The following is a 27,585-nucleotide window of genomic DNA, read 5'->3' on the forward strand; positions in this document are numbered from 1 at the left end:
CTGGGAGCCCACGGCCGCCGACTTCCGCCCGGAGGACGCCGAGTACCAGCAGGTGAGACCGGTGCTCCAGGCCTCCCTGGCGAGGAGGAGCCGCTGCGGGCGCCGGCAGCCTCTCCCGCGAGGCCCGAGCCGGGCGGCGGCTTCCTGTTGTGACGCCGATGCTCCCCGGGAGCGGGCAGCGCCGCGGGCTGTCGTGTGGTGGCCGGGACAGGCCCCCGGTGCCCGGAGCAGCATCGCTGCCCACCTGGTTCTTCTGCTTTGTGCGGTCATGATCCCCCCCGTAGTTGACTAGGACTTGTCACCTCGATTCCTCCCCGTAGTTGACCACGGCTTGATTCATCCCCAGCGCTGACGCGGGCTTCTCTTTTCTGTCGTCCCAAACACGAGCAGTCCTTGAGGAACGAAGAGGGAGCAGGAGCCATCGGGGTTTCCTCGGGAGGTGGAGTCTCTCCGCTCGGGCGGTTTTATCCATCTTTGTCGGTGCCGAAGGAGGCAGTTTTTGCATCTAAGCCGCTGGGGTGGCATCTCGTGCCGCGCTGACCGGGGCTGAGAGCAGTGCTAGACATGGCAGGGCAGTGCTTGCATTTGGCTTTGTGATGGAGGCAGAGAGATGTGTACCTTTGTCTCGGGAAGGTTTCGTGCAGGGGCTGCAGCCTGTGTGCCAGGAGCTTGAACTGGTCGTGAGGCAGCAGCTGCATATTCCCGGATCCTGCCAGGGAAAGATCCCCACTCCCATCGGAGAAGGGGGCTGGGGGAAGACGGTGCTTACCATTTTCTTCAGAATGGATGAATAAACATTGACCTATTTTGTGTTTCTGTTTCCACCGGGAAACTGTTTGCTGACCTGGTGTGGTCCCTTAGCATGGCTGTGTCCTTTGTCTTGTGGGAGACATGTGGTCCTGGTAGCAGGCAGGCTGGCTGATAGCACAGGTTATTTTGTCTCCGCTTGCTCTCATTGCAGTGACAAGCAAGCGTTCGTTGCGCTTGAGCAGCGGACAAGTGATGTCCCCTGAAACCTGTGCGGAGCCCATGTGGCTTTCGAGTTGCTTTGCTTGTTCTTTGAAGTCTGAATCTTCCTTGCGTCTTGTGGGACCTAGGGTGACAGCCTGGCCTGTACATACTACGGGCAAAACGAAGCAACTTTAAATGCCACGTGCAAGTGCCGCATCCGGTCCTCTATCCCTTCTCTGGGGGGTGGGGAGGAACTGTTTTGGGCCTATTTGCCTGGAGACAGCGGGGACCATGGTGCACCAAGCCATTAGGGCAGCCTCCTTTTGTCTGAGAGCTTGCTGAGGGGTCCTTATGGCAACAACGTGGCAGGGTCTGAAATGGACTCAGCTGGATCGGGATGCATCATTACGCCCTCTGGCCATGGAAGGCCTCTAAATCAGGATCTATTGGTGGGGCTTTGCTTTTCATCCCCTCCCACCTTCTGTCACTGTGCAGTCGCTTGGCACAGGTTCAAGCAGAGTGACGTGAGAAGAATGCTGCTGGGGGGAGGTATTAATTTTCTCTCTTTAAACTAGCTTAACCCTCTCTTATTGCTTCTACAGCCGAAAGTCCGTGGTCCTGGAAAGCTTCCCAGTAGTCAGCAGATCGTATGCATCCATATAAGAGGGTCAAATGTGTATGATGATGAGGAAAGGAGATGATAATGGGGAGTCTGCTAGGAGGTTAGGATGAAGTAAGAATTTGGTGACCCTCTTCTGGAGCGGGGGGGTTGCATACGTAGCGTCATGGACCACTCTAGAGGGACGTGGCTTTCATGTTCCTGGCTTCCAAGTGTTGTTTGGAAAGGCTGCATCTTCAGAAATGGCTCTTGGATCTCTTCACAGACCACTTCTCCTCCTCCCCCCAAGTGAATCATTGGGATATGGTTTATGTCTTGATAAGGATGGTGTTTCAGCTGTATTCTCATCTGAGTCATATACTGCAGTGTTTTGTGAAGACTTCTTTACTGTGTAGTGAGTCACAGGCTGGAGTGAAGGCGAGTGTAAAAATGGAACAGAATTTATGGTGTTTCTGACAATGTGGATGGAATACCAAGTCCAAAATAAATACCAGCGAAAATATCTAGGTAATGGTCATAGCAACACTCTCAGTTCAACCTTGGATTTGGTTTCCGAGGACTATGAGGATTTTCCTGAGCATCTGCTCTTGTCTTTAAATGAATCTATAGAGCAGTGTGAAGGCTCTCTCTGGCCAGGTGACTTGAGTAGCACAGCACAGTTAGTTGGCAGGGCCCAGAGGGAGCTGGAAGCCTGGAGCAGGCATGTCGGTTACCTGCCAGGAGGACAAGCTGTAATCCCCAGAGACCTCTTAACACAATACAGCTGTTGTCAGTGGAGCCCCTCTTGGTGGGATGGCAGCTGTTGCTGGACATTGGATGTCTGTCTTAGCAACAAAAGGGAAGCTAACATTTAATGGTTTCAAGCTCTTCAGTGTCCAAATGTTTGGTGTTCTATAAGCAAGCCTGTATAGTCACCGGCAAAAATCTGCTTGTGCATCTTAATCTTGCCTTTTTTTGCTGGGATCAAGAGCTTCTGTCCCAGAATCCCTGCAAAATGGCCACGTCCTAACCTCAGACTGCATAAAAATGAACTGTGCTTCACATGTGAATCCAAACTAGCTCAGATCAAAGCTGTCTGGAGGTCCATCCAGCCCCTGTGGCAGGGCTTATCTAAATTAGAGGCTGGTTGGCAACAGTGGGATTGGAATCAGTGAGCTGTGGCTAACTGCTGACACCTTAACAAACATGTTCAAAGGAAGCCTACACAATGAGGTTAGACAGCTTGCTGATGATAGTTGGTGTATACTGGCTTCCCACTGCTAAAACTGGTAGAGTTGCACTGCTGCTTGCCATGGTGACAGTTGGGATCTACTGCAGTCCTGCCCACTGGGGAGGACAGTCCCTGCTGTGACTTCACCCAACAGTTCCTGGACACCCCCAAGTCAGTGCTGTTCTCAACTGTGTGAATGATCTGGGCAAATGATCTGCTTAGTCTTGTTTCTTTTGGGTGATGAAGAGCTAGACCCAAGCACTAGAAGTTGACTGGAGCTTCAGTCTAATGTGTTTGCTGGTAGAGGTGGGTGCACGTTTAGCAAGGGAGAGCTTCGGTCAGGTACTCCCTGGTTCCATAAGATCATTTCCCTGCACAACAATTTGTCATCTTTTGGAAGCATTTCCTGGATGGAGAAGCACAGTGGAGATGGAACTGCCAAAGAATTTGGATTGGAGTCATTGTTTTAGAGCATCCCCTACTGTACTGGTGTCTCATTTCAGTCCTGGAACCCAAGAGTGTTTCCGTAAATTGGAAACACGTGTATTTGTGGAGTTGGATGACGTGTTCACAGCCACTTGGCTTGAAGTCAGAGAGTAATCTTTGTCTTTAAAAGGGGCGTCTTGAAGTTTCTTCTTTTCAGGAGAAATGGCTCATTTCCAAAACTGGTTCAGCTCTCCTGATGAGGCACTGATTGTCAAACAGCATTGGGGAAACTTCAGGGCTTTGCAATCCATTTTTTTTCCTTTGTTATACAGCTGAAGTTGCTTTTAAAGGTCTAAAACTCGACACCCCTTGGCCTCCCAGTGAACAGCTGTTCTGCCTCTTGTCAGCCAATTGGTATTGTAGTTGGGTCACGGTAACATGTTGTGGAGGGAGAAGGGAAGACACTGTTGGGTACCAGCAGGAAATTTTAACCAGAAATGCAAATTATTTTTAAGAAAAACAATTCAGATACAGTAACGGAGCTTGGAGAAGTCAGTTAAGTTTGCAGCAAGTCCCACCTCAGGATCTGGTACCCTGACAGGAAAAGGTGAGCTTATGCCAGCTTTCTGTCTGCAGATTCCTACTTCCCTGATGCAGGCTACCCTGCTACTTTTCCAAGTAGTCTCCAGAGAGCTGTCCATTTCTGGAAATCCCGACTGTAGATTAGAAGCTAATCGGGAGAGCAGTCACTCATTGCATCATTTTGGCAGATCACCCTGTAGGCATAGAGCTAAATAGGTACTTAGTTGGAGGATGGTAAATGCACAGGCCCATCGCAGCCAGGCAGAGGGTGGGATTACCATTCATTTTAGTGTGGAGGTTGTACAACCATCTTGCAAAGGTTGCTGAGCTCTGGTTTTAGGAGATCTTCATTGAGCATATGCCTGTTTGGAAGATATCATGCTGGGGCTTAGTAGGAATAACAGAACCAGAGCGAAAAGCATTAGACTAATCAGTTGATGACCAGCCCATGGCATTTTTGCATTGCTGCTTTCAAGCTGCAAAGCTTTGGAGGTGCTGTTGGGCTTTTACAGCCTTGCATCTTCTGGTTTGTGTTAAGTCTTAAACAATAACAGAAAATGGGCAGTTCCTCTACAAATCTCCTAATTTCATTTCTGCCTTGATCTTTGTGCCTTTGGCTGACAAGTTTTGTTGTCCTGATTAGGCACAAGCAGCTATGCAGCCCTAAGTGTGCATGTATTCCTTAAGCAGGCAAGTTGGGGGCTGAAAGACCTGGGTTTTGGGAAGACTCTTACTTATTCACATAAATCTGAAGTGCTTTGAGTTACTGCAGCAAGCAAGCAGCTTTTCAGGAAACTGAATTTGATGCCTGTATAGTGGCTGTTTTGTGTGTGTTTGCAGGTGGGAGAGATGCTGGAAATAGGGTGGGCATCATGGAGGACATTCCAGTTTTCTGCTACTCGGTCCTCTGTCAATATGAAACCGGATGCCTTTATATCCTCTATTTTTCTCTAAGGTGTCCAGTTTCGTATCGACAGAGGACAACCGGACTGTCCTCTATGATGGCCACCCTCGCTGGAAAGTAGTTGTTAAGTTCATGATCATTATCTATGGACATATTTATCTCTTCTAGTTGGTGGTGGCAAGATCCAGAATTTTGCATGTTTCCCTGTTGAGAAAGTGTTGGGGGGGGGGACAAAACCAGGATGTCTCTGACCTCTCGCTCACCACTTCAGTCATTTGGCAACTTTAAATTCTTGTCTGGGATATTAGGTTCAAAACCAGATTTCTGGTGTCAGTGTGGTGCAAATCACCTTCTGAATAGAATTAACTGAAATGTAGTCACTTTTCTGGGTCCCTTCCCCCCCCCCTTTCCTAAATCTTTGGCTGGGCATTGTTTTCTCCTCAATTGCATCTTATGCAACCCTTTTGTTTAAATGTTAATTTTGACCCAATATAAAAAGCACGGTTTCATGCAGATCCTTATATGATTTCTTAAGTAGACTCCTCTGCGTTCTGAGGGAGAGATTCTCCCCCATAGTGATATCCCATTAGGCATGACACTGGAGATTAAGACTGGGAATTCAAGTGCTTTGCTTTTAACTAATCCCTAGATTTGAAATGTGTACTGAGGAGCTGTACACATGATTTAGTTTCTTGCCTCTTTGTCTTGTATTGTGCACAACTTGGGGCATAGATTTCCTTCTGAACTTCCAAAGCAGATTAATCATCTTGGAGTGAGGTAAGGGCAGAGGTACCTGCCTGCTGTGCCTCTGATTTCTTGTTTGTCTTATTCTGAAGGATGGTTCCTTCCTCTTCCGTGTCTGTGCAAAAAGGGAGGCCCTGAATTGGTGTTGTGCCAAGTACGTTACCCCAGCAGGCATGTTGTGATGTAGCTGGCGGAACAGCACTCCTTGTAGCACCGGTGCATCATTCTGCCGCTGGCAATGGATAATCTGAGGCAGTAAGGGAGGGGAAGAGAAGCTAAAGACCTGGGAGTGGTGAACTGAGGAGAGAAGCTAATCATCCTGTTGGCTTTTCTGAGATCTGCTTAAGTCATTTGGTGAAGAAGATTGGTCTTACCACTAATTTCTATGGAGGGGTTGAGAGTCAGCACTTAGACTGCCAGCTCGGGATGCCTGTCAGTTCTTTTGTTCCCGTTGCTCTGCCAGTATTAAATTGAAGTTGTAGCTTCCACTCCTAGTTCTTCAGCCCTTTCCACAATGAAAGCAGTTAAGCTGCTTGCCAAGATAATCAGAAGGAACCAGGTGCCCCTCAATCTGAGTTTTTGGAGCTCCAAAGAAGGCTTGTGTGTGTGTGTGTGTGTGTGTGTGTGTGTGTGTGTGTGTGTGAGCACTTCTTATTCTGGAAATCTCAGGAAGGTGAAGTTTTCCTTTGTCTTGTCTCTGTGTGTTTGGAGGCCTGTCAGCAGGTTGGGCAGGCTGTTTTTTAGCCCTCAACAGCATTGGTGGTGAGGGCTGGTAAAATCCCATTGTATTCATCCATCATTTTGTTTGTGATGGCAGAAAGCAGTTTAAATGGATTGAATGAAAATGGCTTCCCCCATCATCAGCTGGCACGTGCTTGGTATTTGCCATCCTACTAATTCCTTAGTTTTAACCTTTTTTGTTGGAGGATGATGAATGAAAACAGACTGCAGAAAAGCAAAAATGGGGGTGGGGAAGGAGCCATTGGCTCTTCCCACCTTTAGATACTGTAATGAAACAGCAGCAAACTCTTTTATTTTTTTAAATCTCAAGGGAGAATTGAAATGCATCCCTGTACCACACCATTGACTTTAGTGTTTAATAAATTAAATTCTTCAAAATTCTCAAGAATGACCTGATTTGTCACTGTTCAGTGACCAGAGCTGGTGTCTGATAAGTGCCTGTGGGGTTACTTCTCCCAGGAGGCTGCCAGGCTGCTGATGCTTTGTTATGCTTCTACAGCACAAGCTAAGCTGCGCGAGAGGAGTTAGGACTGAGAATGGTGAGAGCCCCACAAAAACTTGATACATTTTGGAGACAGACTCCTTTCTGAATCATAAAGATTTCATCATTTGATTGACAGCGATGTTCGTTTTGCGACCTTAAAACTAATCTTCCGGTGACTTCTTTTTAGTAGGCTTTTCAGTTGTGACCTGCCCCATGAAGCTGTTGAGATACTCTTTTGCTTGCTATCTAACAGGGAGTTAGTGCATCTCTTGCTGTTTTCATTTTTTTTTATTGGTGGTGTGACTAGGCATTGATGCCTGTGTGTAGTTTATTTTTGTTTTTTCTTTTTCCTTGTCCTTTTGCTGCATAGCTTTCACGTTAGTTTCCCACTACTGGGGGGGAGCACCTTTGACATGATTGGATCTCAATACAGGCTCATCTAGCTGTGGTTTCCCATTGCCTTCTGTCTTGTACTGGACAAATAATGCTAGGGTATCTAACTTTCTGCCCATGACCTTGCAGCTTCTTCACCTCCAGCTCAGTTGGTACAAGTGGTAGAGTAATCTCCAAATTCCAGAGCATGTCTGGAAATGATCTATTACAGATGTGTTCATGCAGTAGGGCCAGGGCTTTGAGGAAGGTGGTAGTGGTTAGCATTGCTAGAAGAGTTAATCCAGAGATGTAGCTTTTATAAGTATTTGGTGCTTGAGTCCCTGTAACCTCTAGTGGAGAGCAGCACCCATCACTTAGCTTCATTTTTATCTTGGCATTCCTGCTGGTGACACAGCAGGTTAGCTGGTTTCTGTTTCCTGCATTTCAGGGAATCCCAAGTCACGTGCTCCTTGTGTTTGCAGAGACTCTTGAGCTGTTTCTGCCTAGAATACAGGACAAGAGTTCATGTTCTGAGGACCTGACCTAGTTCCTTTAACTGGGCAAGGCAGGCTTCCTGAAGAAGATAGGCAGTACAAGAGGCTGTGTGCTGTGCTTCAGTCCAACATTGGTGCCAAGTAACCTTGACTGGACAAACTAATTTCTACTCTTGTATATTCAGGTTGTAGCAGTGTTAGTCTAGAGGAAAAAGCAGTCAGGACTCGTAGCAGAGATGAAATCTTTCCTTAAACCAACAAGATTTTTGCAAACCAATTTCTGTGAAATCTATGAAATATGAACTTTCATTTCTACCCAGGAGAACTTTTACAATCTTTTCTCCAATGCCTGATGAGGGGTGTTTGTGCCCAAAAGCTTGCAATTAAAGATTTTTTATTTTTTTGCAAAAATTTTGTTGGTCTACTAAAAGAGCATCTCTACTATGAGTCCTGACTACTCGTCCATAAGCGTTTGGATATGGTGACAGTACACCAAAAATAATGTACATGCATTACAGTGAAGTCATGGGTTTTTCTTTTTTTTAATACCTGGTTGGGGCTTTTGTGTATTGCTGACACTGATGCAAATATGATGCGAGTAATAACGAACCAGCCAAGTTGGAGCCTCTAGCTTGTTTTATTTTTCTGAGAAGTTTGATTTTTGAACATGCTAGTGAAAAAGTTTTAAGTTTCTTAGTAACAGAAGTGCCTTCTCAGTGAGCTGAGCACAGAATTCAGTAATGGATTCTGTGGATTGATGAGACCAGACGTGGGTGTAATTATAAGTTCGATCAGATCTGACTGTTAAAAGAGCTTTTAACTGGAGCTGAAGAGCAGCAGCAGTTTGGGGATCTGGTTAGGGACTAAGATGCAGGTTTCCCAAGCTGGTAAGGTTGGGGGAGGACACTTCAGGCTTATGTGGGACTCTCAAAGGATCCTTGAGACACCAACACTAGGCATGAAGGACTTGATTTCATACTGATTTGACTAAATCATGCTTAGCAGTATAAGTCTCTAATATAAGCCTCCTTATCCCACAGTCTGGGCTTGGATATTTAATTCAGTCAACACTTGAAATGTTTTAACATGGTGGATCAGTATCTGTGCATATCTTTGCATTGTCTATGGTATGTTCTTTTCAGCCTGCAGAATGCTGCTGCTCATATATGCTGCCTGGTTTTGAACAAACCTTCTATTGAAAGCTGAAGCTTAAACTTCAAAAGAACATGCAAAATCCAAAGGGAAAAATTTGGCTACTCTTGACTGGTTAAATGTACCCTTACAGTAGAGATTCAGCTATGCACTTGCTTGGTGGTGTGTACAATGCAGTACTTGTTCAGACAAGGCCAAAGTGGGGGGTGGGTGTATGTGCGTGTGACTGAAAGAACTACCATCAGTGACAGCAATAATGCCAAACCAACAGACGGGCAATGGCACTACTAAATAGTAGTGCCCATCACCATCTGCCTTGGGCTTGTTTCTAGTGTCTATTAAATGAATGACAACTCCTCTCTCCTCTTCCTTTCTGGATGCCTCACAAGTATGCTGTATCTGGGGGCTGATTTCACTAGCTGGGTGCAATAAGTACCCAGCTGTATGTGTATACATGGATGAGTAAGCTTGTGAATGCCACTGTTGCTTGAAGCTTTATTCTGAACGACCCATGACCTGTGAATTGGGGGATGCTGCCTGCAAAACCTTCCAGTGTTGTCCATAGTCCCAGGAAACTAGAAAGTTAATTCTGAGGCTCACAGGGAGAGAAGAGCATGACAGGGACTGCAGTGAGTTATTTGCTCAGTATATTGCTTATGAGCCAGTAAGGCTGGGGACCACCACTCTGGCTTCTTCCTATTTGGTTGTAAGTACTTTTCCCTACCCCAGCTTTCTTAGCACGTTATTACGTGATGTTGGTAGGCACAAGTTGGTTCGACGTCAGTGCTCTGATATGGCATCCTGGAGGGGGTTGCTGTGTAGAAGAGCAGTTATTTCCAGTACAGAGGGGCTGATAATGCTTGTGTCCAGGTCTGGGTGGAGACAACCTTGAGCACAGTCTGGAGTAATAGCTGTATTGGTATCAGATGTTATCAGTGTAAACTAAGGATGCATCTGCATGTTCCTCTGATGCAAGTGTAGCAAAGTGGTCTTCCCTTTCTAACCTAGACTGAGACCTGGCTAAGCCATTGTAAGAGGAACTTTGTTTCATTCAGGGTTAAACTTGCAACCACTCTGCTGTGCTCATTGCCACAGGCAAATACAGGCATAACCTTTGTGTCTTAACGCCTCCTGCCACCGAGCAGCAACTCAGCCTCCCCTTTTTCAAGCAGTTATGTCTGTTCACAGCCCTTGTTATTAAGGCATTTATACCAAATTTGTACTTCTGGAATCTCTACAGGTCTCAATCAGTCCTGCGTTGCTTTCCTCATTTTCTCTAAACTTGCTGCCTTTGTTTGAAAATGGCCCACTCTTATCTTGCTGCTTTGAGGGTGTGCTTTGCTCCTACAGGCAGATGCAGTAAGAATGGGGTGGGAGACTGCCTGTCTGCCCCCCCACGCATTACAGTACTCCAGGCAGGAAATGCTGAGAGAAGCGAGAGTAATGGAGTCCGTGAAACTCAAGCTGTGCTTCAGTGGAAATCTGTTTTCGATTTCTGCCTGGTCTCTGGAAGCCTCAGACTGAACTGTAATTGTTCAAGTTGGATGGGGGGTGGGAGATCACATGAATGAAAGCAGCAGAGTCAGCTTTCTAGAGAGCCTCTTACACAGGGTCTGGCTACTTCTGCTGCTCTATATTCAAAGGCTGGTGTGTGTTTTGTCACAGTTTCAGAAAGCGTCTTTGTATTCAGCTGTCTAAAAGGTGTTGGCATTTCCCTGCTGGGCTTGATCCAGCTGTTGGGGGTCTGAGTGCTGGTGTCTATGGCATGTCAGATCAGGATGCCATGGGGGAGCGTGGCTGTGTCACTGCTCTTGGAATCTCTTCTCTTGATCATTTTCCAGCTGCATCCTTTGTGCATGCCAGTGATGCTGATGGGCAAGAATTACAAGGACTCAGTGAGGACTCCTTTAGGGAAATGGTGCTTTGCTCCTTCACTAGTGGCAGTGGGGTAGGGGGAGGATATTTCTGAAATGTGTACAGTTGAAAGTACTTGTGGTTGGATCGCAGAGGGCAGTCTGTTCCTGCAGGTCTGATGCAGTGTGACGCTCTAATTTTTGTATTGGGTGCAATAGGCTTTTAATCAACTTTCCTTTTGAATACAGATGTTGCACTTTCTGTGTTTTGAAGATCAGAGCAGAGGCTGAGGGTGCTTTGTGGCTGACAGGTGACACCTACTCTTCTCTCAGGATCTAGCTATGGCAGAGGAAGAAGAAAGGGTGGAGCTCTTTCACGTCTCTCCTGGGCTATACAGTCTGAGAGCCCTGAAGTTTAAAAACGTTAGCAACTGTGACCTTTTATTACAGGTTTCTCTGACTTAGTCTGCATAAAAAGGCCATTTTTATAATTACTTGGGGGTTGAGGAGGGGCTGCCTGGACTCTTAACCCAGTGGCTCTCAACCTTTTTTTTTTTGTTTTGTTTTGTTTTTTTTGTTTTTGTTTTTGTTTTCATTTGCAGACCCATACAAGACTTTGAATGGAGGTGCAGACTCCTTTGAATTGGAAGTGTGGGTATTCACATAGTTTTGACTGATCATAATCACCTTTTGCTGACCCCTTGGACATTTATAGAGGTCCACAAACCAGAGGTTGAAAACCACTGTCCTAACCTTTTGCTTTCTGATAAGAGTGCATGTGGTAGCTACTTTGGATTCTTTTCCTTCCAGAGGGTGCATGGCCAAGGGGAGCTGGATTCAGTTATTGGAATATTTCTATTCATCTGGGGAGAAGGAGAAATGGTAGTTACTTTTAGCTGTGAACCTGAGGAGGGTGCATGAGGCATTCCCAGGCACTGCTGACAGTGCCTGGTCTCCTGAGTTCTTCTCGCACAGTACAGATGTGCTAATTAAAAACAGAAGGCAGAGTATAAGGAGATGCTGGAAAGGATGCACAACATTTTTCCCCACACAGTAAGTATAGCTGCAAAAGGAAAAAAAAAAATACTATGTTATTCTAGAAGGACCTCAGGGATTATAGGGAGGAAAAATATATTTTGAAGGAGCCAGGGATGTTACGTTAAAGCATTACTGCTTGCTGTTGGGATCTGTTTGTACAGTAGAAATAAACCATATTGCACAAGGTGCATGGCTACAAAGGTAAAACCTTTTGGTTTGGTTTGTGTGGGGGTTTTTTTTTTTTTCCCCCAGAGTGCTTTTTGACTTGCCTTTTAAGGATTTCACTGCATGTGTGGTGGCTAACAGTGTTGACCAAATGGACTCAAACTGATTAAATGAATGAAAAATCTGGGTGCTATAATTCTAAAGAGATGGTATGATCACCTTTTATCCAGTGAACTGGAGGCCATAGAAGGGGAAAGCCACTGCCAGTAGAGTTTGTGGTGGGCGTGTGAGGGGGGCTGGGATCTTGAGTGAGATCAGTCTCTCACTGCAGGCATCAGTATTTTTAGATGATCGCCATAGGGAATCCTTTTTCCCCCCCCCTCTGATTTATAAGCTTTTTCAGCTGGACCTGCTGCAGGTTAAAAGAAAAGTTGCTTCAAACATAGGCTCTTCAAGAAGCATTTTAAACCCTTTAAAGCTGTGGATAAGCTAAAGGCTGCAAATCTCTAAAGGTTGCTGTGCTCTTCTGGAGGCTGGTTATGTGGGCATGGGTTTTCCCAGGACACGCTCCCTGTGTGTGCATCTTGGCATGCGGCTTTGAGCTGCATGGTGCTGGGAGGGGTCTACTGGGGTGTAAGTAACAGCATTGGACACTTCCCATGGCTCTGCTGCTTTTTTGTTTCCTGCCAGACTTGACCGCCCTCAGGGCGTATGGGAAGCGGCGGCGGACACGGTGGGCTGTAGGTTGTTTCACAGCAGAGGATGTGGGGGTGCATGTTGTGGGGGAACGTGCACCCCACGCTCCTTGCTCATTTGAATATCCTGTCTCTCCCTCCACAACGTGCCTGCCACCAGCATAAAATTCTTCCCCAGAAAAGTATGTGCCGCATTGACAAGAGTCAGCATGTTGTCTCCTTGCCTTTTTACTCTTTTCTGTGCTGTTCTTGATTTTACTGAGTCCAGTAAAAATAGCACTAACTGGAATGAGTTTTGGTTCCTGGAGCAGGCTGTTCTTTAGCCCTCAAGGAAACCTTGTGCTTTTTCAGGGCCACTACTTGTTTGAGCTCCTGCTCTTAAGTGCATGTAATGGATTGTTGCAAGCTTTAGGATCTCCTGTCCTGTGATTGACCTGTCTTTTGACACTTCCCTGTACCAGAGGACTGCAGAACCAGTCCAAGCGGTCGCAGCTCATGTGAAGGAAGGGTCCAAATCTGTTGTCATTCAGTGACACAGTCCGTTCTTGTTCAGGTGACATACTAATTTCTCACTAGGTAACAAGTCTTCCAGGTATAGTTTCTGACTGGAATCAGATGGCTTACTTTAAAATGGATGTATGTTCTGGGCTTGCTGTTGATGGCAGCTGTCTTGCTGAAGTGTCATTGTAAGTTAAACTTATATAAAAGTATTATATTAAGAGTAAAACAACTTGCAAAGATGCAGTCAAATCTGGGACGTCTTCCCTGTGAAATTCTTCTTGACATCAGTCTCTTTGTCTCCTGAATAATGAGCGCCTTTCCACTTCTTTACGTGCCGTAGGTTTGCCATGTTCCATGTTTTAAGAACCATTTTCCAAAATCAAGACAACTCAACCCTAATGCACTGTAACGATGTCCTCAGCTCTTCTGAGATGGCTGGTGAAGCATAACTCTTCTAGCACACCGGTGATTTGCTAGGTTGTCTTCATGCTGTAATCGGTTCTATGGGGTCTCTAATTTGAGTGATACTTTCATCAATGGAACTGACAAACTTTACTTGTTAGACTCTCTCGTCTATGAATGCATAATGAACTTGAAGTATTGGGAGTGGGACTTCATATAGTTTTCATGTGCTTTAATGCACCAAACTAAGCACAGCCCTCAGCTTTCATCTTGGAGGTGTATACAGCTTTCTCTGTTTTTAATTGGGTGCTTGCGGAATCAGAAGTAGGCAATATTTTATCTTCAGAGCTATGTAATGTTAAATACCCAACAGCTTTTTCTGTTCATCTCTTCTAAGCTGTGTTTCCTGAAATTTGATGCCCTGACCTTATGGGGGAGGCAGTTGGTGGCAATAGGAATATGTTTGATTATGGCATTAGCTCTTGGGGATCTAGCACAGTTTTCCTGACATAATTTATGTGGGAAATCTGCAATCGGGTGGCAGCTTCATAGGGAGCTAAATCTATAGCGCAGCGTGACTCAGATGCAAAGTGCTCTGAGACCTAATTCTGTCTTCTGGTCAGGGAAATGGTGCTACAACTACTGCATGTAAACATTATTGCCGAATTATGGATGAGGGACTTGCTGTCTGTGCAATCCCAGGTTTAAACACTAAGCTGTTCAAATGCCATTCAGTGCCTGAGTGAGGAGGAGAGTGTTGTCTTCCCAGGAACAGGATCAGAGGTGGTTTATGCTGTACTCCTTGCTGTGATGTACTCAGTTTCCAACAGGCACCCAGATAGAGCCCCCTACTTTTGTGTCCTTTGTAAATAGGTTTCCAAGCTGAGTTGTGTATTCCAGGCACGTACTTCACTCGGCTAGCTGAAGCTGGGTTAGTCATGCATTTCACAGTCTGTCAAATCTGAAACTGTCTATTTTTCTCCCGCTTCTGCTCTTGGAATCCTAGCTTCAGTAAAGGACACAATAATCTACAAATAGGAGGTTAAAGGCATGGAGCTTTGTTATATGGTCTTTGGACTTGTCAGCTCCCACCCCAAGTCCCTGATCTTTGGACTGAGCAGATACTTCATCTCTGCTGTAATCAAAACTAAAATGCTTTCCAGATTCCTGGAATATGGCTGACAGTACTGTTCAACCCTAGGAAGCTTTTTAATTAAAGTAGTGTGAGCAATGGCATGACCATAAAGACCCTTTCAAGCTTTGGGGGAAACTGGGGAAAAGCATTCTGTTTGGATACAGTGCTGTTTCTTGGAGCCAGATCCTTTCCTTAGATACAGTTGTTCAATGCCTGTTTATGGCGTTGGGGGATTGTATTGGCATCACCCTAGATATATGCGTGAAAACGGACACGGTTTCGTTATTTACATGCTTTGCACCTGAAGGTATTATCTTGTGACAACATAATCACTTCCATAGCAACCATTCATGTCATAAACAGGATTATACTGCCTAGTAATGATGAGGGAGCAGATGAGTTTAGGAAACAGATATCCCCTCTCCTGTTGAATGGGAAAGGGTAAATAGCGAGTGACACATAAGCAGAGTAATCTCTGAAAAGAATGTCACTGCTTTCCATGGCCTGTTATCTTCTCCAGGGGAAAATCTGCATGCTGCTTTAGGATCTTCCCATATTAGTTGAGAACCTACCATATTAGCATGATACGTTTTTTGAGGCAGTCTTTAGCTGTCATGGTTTAGCAAGCCAAAGTAAATCTTGGGAAGAGCCTCATGTTGACCCATGAACATGCAACTGTTTCAAGATGTCTTGTTTTCACTAGCTACTGGTGGTGGAGACGTTTCTTCCCTTCTCTGCCCCACCCTTGCTTCCTTATTGTGGATGGTTTCCTAGAGAGGTGTGCAGTGGTTTGGAAGTGTTGTTGCATCCATTTACATCTTTTGGAGTTGGGTTATAACCATAATTGCATAATGTCGTCCCACAGCAGAACTGACAATGTCTTTCAGACATAGCTGTATTGGTCATGTTTGCCATGGCAGAGATGGGTTTTAGACGGACTGCATGAGGCTGATGAAATGGTGAGCTCAGAACCCAAGCCTTCTAGTCTACAGGCCATTTTTGCAATGACTGCAAGTTTTGGGGTGGTTTGTTTTCGTTTTTGTTTTTTTTTTCTGTCTCAAAAGGTATGTTACCAGAATTCTAATATGGATCTGCACCTACACACCTAATGTTTTTTGCAGGTTTATGACGAGGAGGAAAAGTGCTTCATACATTCAACTACTTCTAGCAGCAGGCTTCTGGCAGGCTTCGTGCACTTGCTAGCACAATCATGAATAGCTCTTATCTCATACTGTTTAGTTCACCTAGTAGTCTTACCTTGTTCATACGCCTATGGGGAGGCATCATCTACACATTGTCCTCCTTATCAGTTTTTTATTATTATTATTATTATTATTTTGTTGAAAAAAATGAACCTCAATGAATATAAGAAAGGCTAAGTTGGGTGTCTCTCTCTGTTTTTGTTTCCGGGGGTTGTACCTTGGGGCTGCTGACACAATCTTTTCTTTGTAGAGAACTATTCCTTGTTTCTGGCTTGTTCAGGGGGCATAATGAGTTGCCTCCTTGCTTTGGTGAAACTTTTTTTTTTTTTTTCCCTCCCAGATGTCAACACCTGCTAACAGGGTGAAGTATTCTAGGCAAAGGCTGCCAGCCCATTAGTGCTGTGATAACTCTCTTGCTACAGGCTAAGTGCTCTCTATCAGAGAGATTACTTTATGTATGCTCAATTTTTTCCAATATTGTATTGGTCTATGTGTTCCCCTGGGGAAGTAGACCAGTGCAACTTGATGAGGAAATGGATTGCAATGAAAACATATGCTTATCAGGGCTGTTTTGGAGCCTATAGGTCTTTTCATTTTTTCTTCTGTCTACTTCCCCATCCTTATGTTTCTGGCTTAGGGAGGCAGAATATGTTCTAAGGAGTGACTAGTGCTGCTGTGAGTGGAAAGAATTGTTATGGCAAAATGTCAGTTTGTGAGATGTCTTCTGAAGGTTTTGTGCAGCCACACCTCTGTCTTTTGAATTTCTGAAAACTATATGGACTTCCTAATGCACATCTTGCTTGGGAGGTCATTGGGACTTCATTTTGATCTATCCTAATGAGGTATTGGCTGCATTGGTGATTTGGATTTGGATGATTGTCCTGATCTGGTAATCATGACTGGCTGTGTAGAATGTTATTTTCCATCAGTAACAAGTAGGGGGTGCACTGAAAGACTTTTCTTGGCCAATACCAATAGCCCATTATTCACCAGGCATACTGGCCAATCCAGATCTGATAACCAATTTACAGGAGCACACCCAGGCGGTGTGGAGAGTAGCTACCTGAAGGTAAGTCTGTGGAGGGGAAGGAGCCATGGGAGGCAGATGGAGGCCCCCTTGGTGAGGGAGGGTGTGGGGTTGGGGCTGTGGCTGGGGGTGCTGCCCAGCCAAGGCAGTGAATGGGACCCTGGGGCCAGGGTGGGGAGCAGGGTGGAGCTGCAGATGGCTCATCTGGGAGATCAGCATCTTGGCACTTAAATGGTGGCAGGGGCACTTGAACTAAAGCTTGTTGATTGAGCTTTAGTTTAAGGGCCACAGCCACCGTTTTTAAGCACAGGGACACTTTTAGGAGTGGAACCGAGCAAGGTGAGGGTGGAGGCGAGCTGCCTGCTGTGGGCTTGGAGCTGTCTGCCTTGCTGTCTTTGCCCTGGGGGCTGTGCGCTGCCCACGCAGCATCCCCTGCAGCGAGAGAGGCAACTTGCCACTACTCCCAGGCAGGCAGGGGAGACATGGCCAGCAGGGGGCCCCCCCAAGGCAAAGGCACAAATCTGGGGGGTGGGGCACATCCCCCTGCCCCACTTCTTCCCTTGCTGTGGGGCCTTGTTCTACAGGGTCCTGCTCTCCACACTGCCCAGCTGCATTCCTGGCCAAGAAAGGTTGCCCCCGCCTTTAATCTGAATTATTAGTAGGGCTAATGGGCCACAGAGGATATGTAATTGAGGCGCAGAAGTAATAACTCTTATTTGTCAAATGCTGCACAACTGATCGTTGTGCATGCTGTGGCTGCATACATGTACATGATGCCTGGGGGCCCCAGCCAGAAGGAATATTTTATTTATTGCTGGCAGCATCGGCTACACCACCAAAAAAAGCCAATAGCTGATTAATGTTAATTTTCCTTTTATTGGTGCCAATCCAATATGGCACCAATATATTGGTGCACTTCTAGTAACAAGCATCTAAAAACTATCAGTGGCTTCAGAAAGCCTCCTCTGTGGGAAAAGAGCCAAACTAATTAGGAAGAAGAATTTAAACAGAAAAATGTAAATGAAAATTGTGAGCTCCTTCAGAGGAGTTTATCAGAAGGCCAGAAAGCCAAAAGTAATTCTTTGAGAGGCTACTGCTTTGGATGAAAGCCCATGCAGCCGTGAAGTGAAGGTAGTCATTAAATAATAAAACCCCCAAATTGTTTGCAATTTATATCAATCACTTATGAAGTGCAGAATATTGACAAGGAGACATCAGGGGAAAATCCATAGCTGGCAGCGTGAAGGAGAATAAAGAGTCTTTATGTCTGTTTAGACCAAAATAAATCTTAGCAATGGAATAGGCCCATTACTAGATGTAGCTGATGAAACTGCTGATGAAGAAAAGGCAGAAGTGTTCAATAAACATTTCTGTACTGTGTTTTCAGGGAAGCAAGTTGATGTGCTTTTATCCTTCAAGGCTGCTGAAGTAATTGGCATCCTAGTTTGTTGTATGTTAGCACCAGGAGGTGAATACCTTGGTGTTTGTGTTGGTGATCTGCAGAGATCAGTGCTAGGCTTGGCTAGACACTTAGTGTTTTTCATCTGGAAGTTGGTGTAAAATTGCTATTTGCAAGATGTTCCTCTGTTGTCTCCTTGATAACCCTAAAGATTGCCAGCCTGGTACAGGGTTTTGGTAGAGTGATCCATGTCACCTGGTAACCTGGTCTGGTTTGAAGGGATACATGCCATGTGAGGGAAGGGGAATGGTGGTGGTGGGAGGGCAGAAAAGGACTGCCATGAAAAGTAGTGACTGAAAAAGATTGGGAGCGTGTGGAGGGTTGTCGTAGGCAAGCAATTAAATGTGAGCTCTCAGTGCAAGGCTGTTGGGAGGGAGGGCTAACATGATCTGAGTCACTTGGAATAGAAATAAAAGTTGCTTCCTTTTATTTAGCATCGGTGAAAATGGTACTGGAATGATGTGTGCTGGTGGGTGTCCTTTTTTTTTTTTTTAAAAAGGAGGTTGAAAAACTAGATGGGGTTAGAAGGAGCCATGAAAGTGACTTGAGAGCTGGAAAAAATTTCTTGGAGCACGACTTAGTGATATTTCAGTTTAATTTAATTTATTATCTTCATGGGGAGGAAATACCAAGTGCAAAAATGGTCTTTCATCTTCAGCTGCCACTTTCTCTGCTGACTCCAGTGATAGAAGTCTGAATCCTACTAATCAAACTGGAAGCAAGGTCAGGTTCTCTGTTAGTCCAGCTGGTAGCAGCAATACCAAGACCTTGGAGCGTGCTTGGTTACTCTGGAGAAAGTGTTTGCAGATATGTTTAGTGCAAGGAGATGAAATATGTGGAATAGGCATGGAGTCTACAGAGAATCAAGCTGCCAGATTGGAAATTGGGTCTGAGCATCTGATGGCTCTTTCCAAAGACTTACCCCATGGTCAGATTTGGGAGACGCTTTGGGCTGAACAGCAACTCCCCCCCACACACACACACACATGCACACGCATTCCTCTGCCAAATTTATAAATTCCTGCTCCAAAGCATGAAGTTGCAAAGGTGTCGCATGAGGAAAGGCTGACAGACCTAGAATTATTTAGCCTGGAGAAGGGAATTTGATAGCAGCCTTCAAAAACCTTGAAAGGTATTTACACGAAGGATGGAGACTAGATTATTCTTTGTGGCTGTAGGAGATGGGAGTTGGGAGTCAAGCTGCAGCACAGGAAGTTTAGGTTGGAGATTAATAAGAACTTCTTGGCAGTGAGGATGGTCAAGCATTGGAACAAGCTATCTAGACAAGTTGTGGAGTCTCCATCCTTGGAAAACTTCAAGACTGGGTTGGACAGACTCTTAGCTGGGATGGTTTAGTCCAGTCTGATCCCACCTTGAGCAGGGGTTTGGACTAGATGACCTCCTGTAGTCACTTCTATGATTCAGTAACACTTCTCACATGTGGCACAACAGTGAATTTTGATCAAACCTTTTTTATGTTGTGGTGGTGCACTAATGGATGAAATTTAGCCTGGGGAAGATGGCCAACTCATGGGTGAAATTCAGCATTGTTCTTTACATACTTTTAAGGAAGTGTTTTATAGTCTTTAAAGGCAGCATTACCAACCTACCTATAATCTGGCTATAAATTTAGGGACCTACATTCCCATCAATAAAATCTGTCTGGAAAGTGCCCTGGTGGAAAAATGCCTTTTCTAAAGGAAAGTTTTTTGTTTGGTTTTTTTTAAGTTAAACAAACCAACTAACCAAAAACAAATGCTGACGGATTTAATTCTCCCCAAATTCCTTCCCTTCCAAAGAAGCCTCAATGTTAGTCAGTCACTGGATTTAGTATAGCAAGGACAGCTTGAAACTATGCCACGAAGAGCAGTTTCCCATCAGAATTATAACCAAGTGACTTAATTTTGCTGTCTTGCACATTTTCATGGTCTGACTCAATAGGAAAGCTGGAGCTGCTGAAACATGTCACGATCCCTCCTCTTAAATCAACATATTGCATAAAGATCTTTACTGAGGAGTCTGGGTTAGGGCTGGCAGTGCTTATTATTACAGCGAGGTTACTCTTTGCAGTTAACTAAAGTAAAGTAATAATGAAAAGCACCTTCCTCATGCTTGTTTAAAGGCTGCTGTTTGCAGTGTCCAATTTGAAGCAGGGTGTTCTTGTCATTCCTTGTTTTCTTAGGAAGAGCATGGGTCATTCCTCGTTTTCTTAAGAGCGTGGGCAGGGGACAGCTTGCTCCTGAGTTCTGGTCCTCTTAATACAGTGCTTGTTTCTTTGTTTTAGTAGTTGGGGGTTTGAGTGATCTCGAGTGCTCTCCCCAAGTCATTGAGCATACTACTGTATGGATACTTTGGATACTTAACAAGCTTGCTAGATGTCCAGTAAAGAAATCTACTATTGCCAGCTTTTTTTTTAAGCTGAGTGGCGTGCTAGAAAGTAAAGCTTCCTCTCAAACTGGAAGGTCCTTGCCAGCAAATCCTGGCTAGGAGTCATGTTACTGCAAAGAGGTAGGCCTCCTCCTAGCTCTCTGGCTCAAGAGTGATTTTTAAACTTGTCTGAGCAAAGAACAACAGGTTCAGAAAGCAGGAAATACCATAGCAAAGGCTGAATGGAGTCCAAATGCTGCCTTCATGCAAATCTATTAAAATAGTCCTTTAAATTATCACGTGCTATAAAGCACAGCCTCCACGTTGTACATGGTATCTATGTGCTGTTTAGGCTAGATGGACCGTAAATTGCTTTTACGAAAAGCACATGATAAACTCTCTCTCTACAATACAAGAGAAATAGTGACGATTTATGAATATAAGCTACTGGCACTGACAGCTGAGTTAGCTTCATTGGTTACTACCTCTTTGCTGGACTGCACACCACCTAAGGAAGGTGTGGTTGGTTTTTCTTTTAATAAGCAAATGCATAATATTGGTGCTGGCAATCATGTAAGCTGTCTAAAGCAATGTGAACTGGACCATTACAAACACTTTATTCTCGGAGTAGAAAACAGACTATAATGATGCTATAGATATCAAAAAGGGCAGAGGAAACCATAGTGAAGTAACAGCCTGCGATTAGGTAGTATTGTAGTATATATGACAGAATGAAAGGTTCATGGGGAAGAATAGCTATAGTTGTCTTCAGAAAGACTGAATATTCAGCTGTAAAACCGTAACCCACAGAACTATGTGGGTAGATGTTTGCCACATTGTGGCACTCCATGAGGCAGTGGGTGGAAGTGTGTTTCAGGGTGGATAAAAATCAATGATCTTTTTTTAAATAAAAAAGATTTTAAACATATTTTTTATTTAATCGTATTTCTTGACTTTTTTTTTTGTTAAGATGCTTTAAAAATAAACCTATATAAAGATTTAAATTAAGATATGTTAAAGCTCAAAGACATCATCGTGGAATGGGGATTATAACTTCTAATTATACACTATTTGCGACAATATATTCATGTATCCTCTTCAGAAGTTTTATAAATGGGTCGCAATAGGCCATGGACTATATATTAGGGGCCCAATCTTATGCGGTTCCCAGAAGCTTCTCTACAAATTAGTAAAGATTAAAGAAAACTACTGTACCCAATAGGACTCAGTGCTCAGTCTAGAAGATCCCATTAAGCATCTCTGTGATGCTTAGTTTCTGTTCTCAGACTGTGGATTTGTCTTTCTAGGGAGAACATCCTTGTTAATAGCAGCATATGGAGATGAGAGAGAACAGACCCAATTACCTTTGCCTTCTTGTCTGTCTCTGCAAGTTTGTGTACACAGAGCCAAGCCCTTACCTCTCTCTAAAAATGCAGTCAAGAAGTTAAATGAATAGAGGGTATCAAACAAGAATGCATGTTGTGTAGAAAACAGCGATTTTAAATCGATGTTTCCTGACCAGTGTTTTAAATCATGATTTAAATCAATGCCATCCTGGTGTTTTTGTGGGTCTTGTGGGTTTTTTGTGTTCTTTTCAAGCGCGTTCCAGTACTATGAAAAGTTTACCAATTCAGTATTTTAGTGGAGTCTCGGTTGTGGGTTGTTCTGTTGTTGTTTGCTCCTTAACTCCCACGAAGGGTTACTGATGCAGCATTGCTTAATTAGTAACTAAACCCAGGAGAGGGTGGAATAAGTGGGCCTAAGGAGAATGCCCAGGAGCATTCCTTATTGCCAGGTAGGAGGGATGGAAGCTTTTGACTGGTAGTTCTGGCTCCAGTCTGGTTTAACTCTACAACATCAGGAAAATGGCTGAATCTGAGAAATGGGGGGAATATTTCTCTTCCCAGGTGTATTAAAGAATGGCACACACACATGCTAAACAACTTTGGCCTAGGAGCTGGGTCACAGAATGAGCATGGCTGTCATTAAATCATTGGCAAGTAGATGAACCTGACATCTTCCAGAGAGTAGGCGTGTATGTATCGGAAAAAGTAACTGTGCTTCATACAGTTCACTCCTGCCTGAAGAAGAGTGGAACTCTAATGTGTGGCTGGAGGAACTGTTTGGTTATCCAGGGTGAAGTGTCAAGTGCTCCCTTGGAGTGGGTTTGAGCCCTCAAATCAATAAGCAAAATACCTAACATGCTCTCTTGACTTATGAAAAGCTTCCTGTCCAATTTCTGTTTTCACAAGATGAAGTGGTTATTTTAACTACTATGGAGAACCACAGCTCTGGCTGTTTCCTGCTGTTTGTGGCTTCTCTGTGTCTGAATTCAGCAGCATAGCTGGACCGATAATGCTGAAAAGACAAACCATGATGCAGCCGGTGATGGCAAGCAGCTCTGTGATAGCTTCTACTATTTTAACTTTTTTTTCCCCCCAGGTACGTGTCTTTTATGTTGGATGCAGTGTTCATGGCTAAGCAGGGAGTATGTGGTAGGGAGTAAGGGTTGCCACTTCCTTTTGTGGTCTGTAATCACTTCTACCCATACACTTCTCCTTTTGAGAGACCTTGGCCATGGCAGACCGTTTAATAATCAGTACTATCTTTGTAAAACCGCACCATTGAAATATCAGAGCTAACCTGTTACCCTCTAACAGGGTGGGTAGTAGGGGACCTTTCACAGCTGGGGATGCAGATGACACAGACTGGGCTTGTCTGAAGTTACAGCTGCAACTATCATAGCTGCTTGTATCCAAGACCACACTCCACTTGCGTTCGGAGGGTTCCTCTTTCTCAAAGCTGCAGTCCTGGCAGAGTTTGACCTCTTCTAAAAGGTAATGAGTTTGAAAAGAAGATGCAAGGCAGTGTGACTAGTTTCTTGTGTCCATTTATCGGTGAAATTTGTTTTCCAGTGCTGCATACCAATAGAAAATGTCAGGCTTGATAAATACTCTCAGACCTGTTTCCTTTGACTTCTCTCTCTCCCCAGAGCTGGATTTTCAGGAAGAAATACTGATATCTAAAGTATTGGTGATGTTCAGTTTGGGCACTAAGGTGGAGAAGAACCTTGGCAGGAGTATTTTAGTTTGGAGGCTGGCTGTATGCAAAAACAAAACCACAAACCATGTCTTCAGAAGGTGAACTGTGAGGAAGACATTTTTAACTACATTAAGTGTGGTGAAACATCCTTCCAAATGACTTTAAGAATAATGGAAAGAAGTCCTCTTCCTTTAATATGTACTCTTATTTAGCAAGTAACAGTAGCATTTAACAAAATGTAGAGTTACTGACTGCTAGATTCTCTGAAAATGTAACTTCTGGCTGAAGCTGCTCTTCCCACAGGATCTAAATCAAAAACAAGGTGGGCAGCATATAATGAACAAAAGGAAGATGAGCAGTCGTTTGTGGATTTAGAAACTCATTAGTCCTGTATTCTATTTGTTAGTTATAAACAATGCCTTTTTGAGCTGCATCCATTTGTCGTCAGACTAGTCTGACACTCTCCTATTTGTTAGCAATGCATAATGCCCAGAAGACCTGGAGGTCTCTGCACAGATCTTTTCTAGGCTCTAGTCACCTTTGTCACAAAGGTAGAAAGAGAAATGTGTATGGAGACGTTTAAGAGCGAGCTGCTGGCAGGCAAAACGGCTAGGTCTGACAGCTTCGTTTGAAGAAAGGTTGCCCCAGCCTTCAATCTGAATTATTAGTAGGGCTAAAGGGCCATAGAGGATATCTAGCTGAGGAGCAGAGGTAATAACTCTTATTTGTCAAATGGTGCACAACTGATCATCCTCAGCATGAGAGTCTCTTCAGATTGGTTTGTATATGGTGTGTATTTGCTGTCTAGACATAAACTTGCAAGCATCCTTTATGCAGGCATTTTGCTAGCTAAAATTGCTGCAGTGCATTGGATAGCATGGAACTTTTTTTTTCTTTATCCCAGATGGACATTTCACTCCTTGTTTTTTAGGCAGTAGTGCAGCTGTGCTGCCAAAATTGGCTGACATAATTTAGAGATTATCTATTAATGCATAAAATAGATGTTTCCAAGATGGGTTTTTTCCTTTTGATCCTCACTGTGAACATGAAAAAACAAAAAAAGGAGTCCAGTTAAAAGTATAATTGGTTTGTATGCCACACATTTGTCTCTAGGCAAATGTGTAACCAATTTGAGTTTGACAGTATTGAAATATTGCAGTATTGTTAGCCTGGCGAATGAAATTTCAAATAACTCTAAAAAGACTCGGGACACTTAGTTGAAGGGATTTCTCATATTTTAGGAAGCCAGCTTATCTGACATGAGTGACAGTAGGCTACTGCAATAGATGCTACTGTAGGCAGAAGTGACACTAGGTCAAATGTCATGACAGTCTGATCCACTTCAAACTATAGCTTTAGACCTGTGGAACAGCTGAGTATACTATACCCTTTCTTGTGGCTGGACTGAATGAGCCTCAACACCAACGTTATTTGCTAAATCAATTGGAAACGGCTCGGACACACTCCCCTTCCGTATTTGATCTGACGTTCCTCTTTCTGAATGTGACGTGGGTGGGAAGAGGAGGGATGCATGGGGAGTGACTGGTGGCAAACATGTTTGCGCATGAGCACAATGACCTGTCGCCCTGGCTAGAACGAGGCATCTGCAGCCGGTGGGTGCCGGTACATTTGGTTTGGCTGGACTGGGCCGAGGTGGAGGAACAGGTCATAGGTGCAGCACTGTGGACTTCCCTCGGCTGCTTCCATTGCAGGTGTTGCTCAACAGAAGGCTTGCTTCCAAACCGTTTTCTCAGAGTTGCTAATTATAAGCCATGGACACATTAACACTGTTTTGAAGTACATCTCTGTCAAAACAACAGATTATTGTGCACCTGTGCCGCCCTTTGGGTCCTCCTGAAAACACTGGGTGGTGGTATTTTGGGAAGCAGTAGCTGTGAGCTAGAAAATGCAGGAAGGAGTTGAGAATAATGCTTCCCTAATGCAGGAAGGAGTTGAGAATAATGCTTCTGCCTGAACTGGCTTCTGGGGGCTGAGAAACTTTTTTTTCAATTAAGGCAAAAGGCAGCTCTGAGGACCAGTTTGGGGGCAGATGGCCTCGATTCCTCCCTCTGGAATTTCTGAATGAAAGAAGATTGTGTAAATAGTTCTGACAGTGCTGCCTGCTAGGTGACAGCGGCTCTTCCAGATGTGGAAGCCATCTTTACCTTACTCATCTCCTTTGCAATCTGTCAGTGTAGCTGGGGAAGGGGTGAATAATAAAACCTGTTAAGTTCGGGGGAACCTGTGGTTCAGTAGGCAGCAATGGCTGTCTCTGTGGGGTTGGGAAGAGTTTGGCTTCAGAGAATCTGACTGCCAGGGCTGTGTGGGCCCACTGTAACATTGGTAGAAAAAGCTACCTGGCTCTTGGGCAGCTAAGGGAAGGGGATGGGGAATCTTAGTAGTCTGGTTGGTCTTTTTTGTTGTCTTTTTTTGTGTTTTGATGAGGTGGAGGCTGGCTTGGTTTTACCCAGTCTTACTAAAGGGCTGAGAAAATAGAGAACTCTTAATCTACAGTCATCCTCCTTGACTGGGGATCGCACACGGAAGGGATGTGATTGACCATCTCTTGTAGGCAAGTAGAACAAGCCCAACCCAATGTAGCTGTGCTCATTGTTGGCCAAGCAATCCCACTAGTGATGTTGAATGTGATGTCCCTGAGGCCAGATCTGGCCAAGTTACCCCTGAGCTTTCAACCCTGTGATCTGGTAATGGATTTTATTTTGTAGCAAATCTAGTGATGTGGTTGTTACTGCATTGGTTCAACAGTTTGCACTGACTGCTTGTTTCTGAACTATTATACAGCTTTCTGCAATTATAACTCATATGCCTTGACATTATCCAGAAGGTGCTCTTCCCCCACCTCCCCAGCAATGCAGTGGTTCTTGTATACTTCCACATGTCACTGCCTGGCCACCCTGTCTAGCAGATGTCTGGGGGTTGTACTGAGATTTCACACTAATGCATCTGGTCACACTGTTCTGGTCACTAAGTGAAGTATTGCAACCAGGAGATCTTACAGCATCTTCAGCTCTGCTGTGAAATATGAAATTTCATTTCTACCTAGGAGAAATTTTATGATCTTTGCATTGTCCTGAAGAAAGGCAAGTGTGCCTGAAAGCTTGCAAATATCTAGTTGGTCTCATAAAAGATCACCTCTGCCATGAGTTCTGATTCCTTTGGTCACATATGCTTTCTGATGCTTGCACAATCCCTAGTTTCTAAAAAAATTAGGACCTTGAGGCAGATGTTCACGTGAAGGTGATGTAATAAATAGGTCTTTTATAAGAGAAGAAAACATAACCAGAGCATGGGAGAAAGTTGTTTCACCTTTTCCAGGGGCATCTTGCTTCTAGTTTGCTTAAAACGGTGTCGCTGCAACCTACAGCATTATAACTCTTCCACTTTGAGCCTTTTTATCGCTTATCACTTGAGATGTTGCTTTTATAGAGCAGAATATGACCCAGGCACACCGTTGTTGTGCAGCATCACAGCTGTAACTAACAATGGCAGAAAGAAAAAGTTCCTGGTTTTCTCTGCTTCCTTCCTTCATACCCATTGTCCTGATTTAGGAGCAGGAGAAAGAGGTAAAGGAAGTACTGTGGATATATTAGAGCAGGCTTAAACTCTTAAGTCTCTCTCTCTCTTTTCCCCTCCTCGCCCAGAGACCCAGATTCTCTGCACCCTGATACCGCACCCTTGGTCTTGCGTCTCAGCACTAGCAAGGTTTTTGTGCATGAATCGATACCATTTTAATAACAGGCCAGGGATCTCTCTGCAATCCGTGTTCAGTTGCTCTTATGGAAACCCAGCAGTAGGAATGGACATATTTTTAGTAAGGCTTTTTTTATTCATTCCACTCAAAGTAGAAATCGCACTGTTTGTTTAATCATTCCCTTCTATCAGTTCTGTTTTTCTTATCTGAGAATCGGGATGAGAGCCAGGAGCAGGAGACCAGACGCTTTCTGCAGGGACATCTGTGTGGGGAAGCAGTTCCTCTAAGACTGTGGTTACCAGAGAGAT

At 44.4% G+C, this 27,585-nt stretch overlaps 1 protein-coding gene across 1 annotated transcript in view; it reads left to right on the forward strand.

Moving 5' to 3' along the window:
• Window position 1: 1 nt before the first annotated feature.
• Window positions 2-27,585, forward strand: part of TTYH3 (tweety family member 3) — a gene marked incomplete at its 5' end in the record, with an annotated part of 92,659 nt that continues 65,075 nt past the window's right edge. Inside the window, one exon of the mRNA XM_019542153.1 lies at window positions 2-52. Coding sequence (XP_019397698.1) covers window positions 2-52 — 51 coding nt within the window. The remainder of the gene's footprint in view (window positions 53-27,585) is intronic.

Source organism: Crocodylus porosus, unplaced genomic scaffold, assembly GCF_001723895.1.
Source record: "Crocodylus porosus isolate Cpor-Errol unplaced genomic scaffold, CroPor_comp1, whole genome shotgun sequence".
Lineage (NCBI taxonomy): Eukaryota > Metazoa > Chordata > Crocodylia > Crocodylidae > Crocodylus > Crocodylus porosus.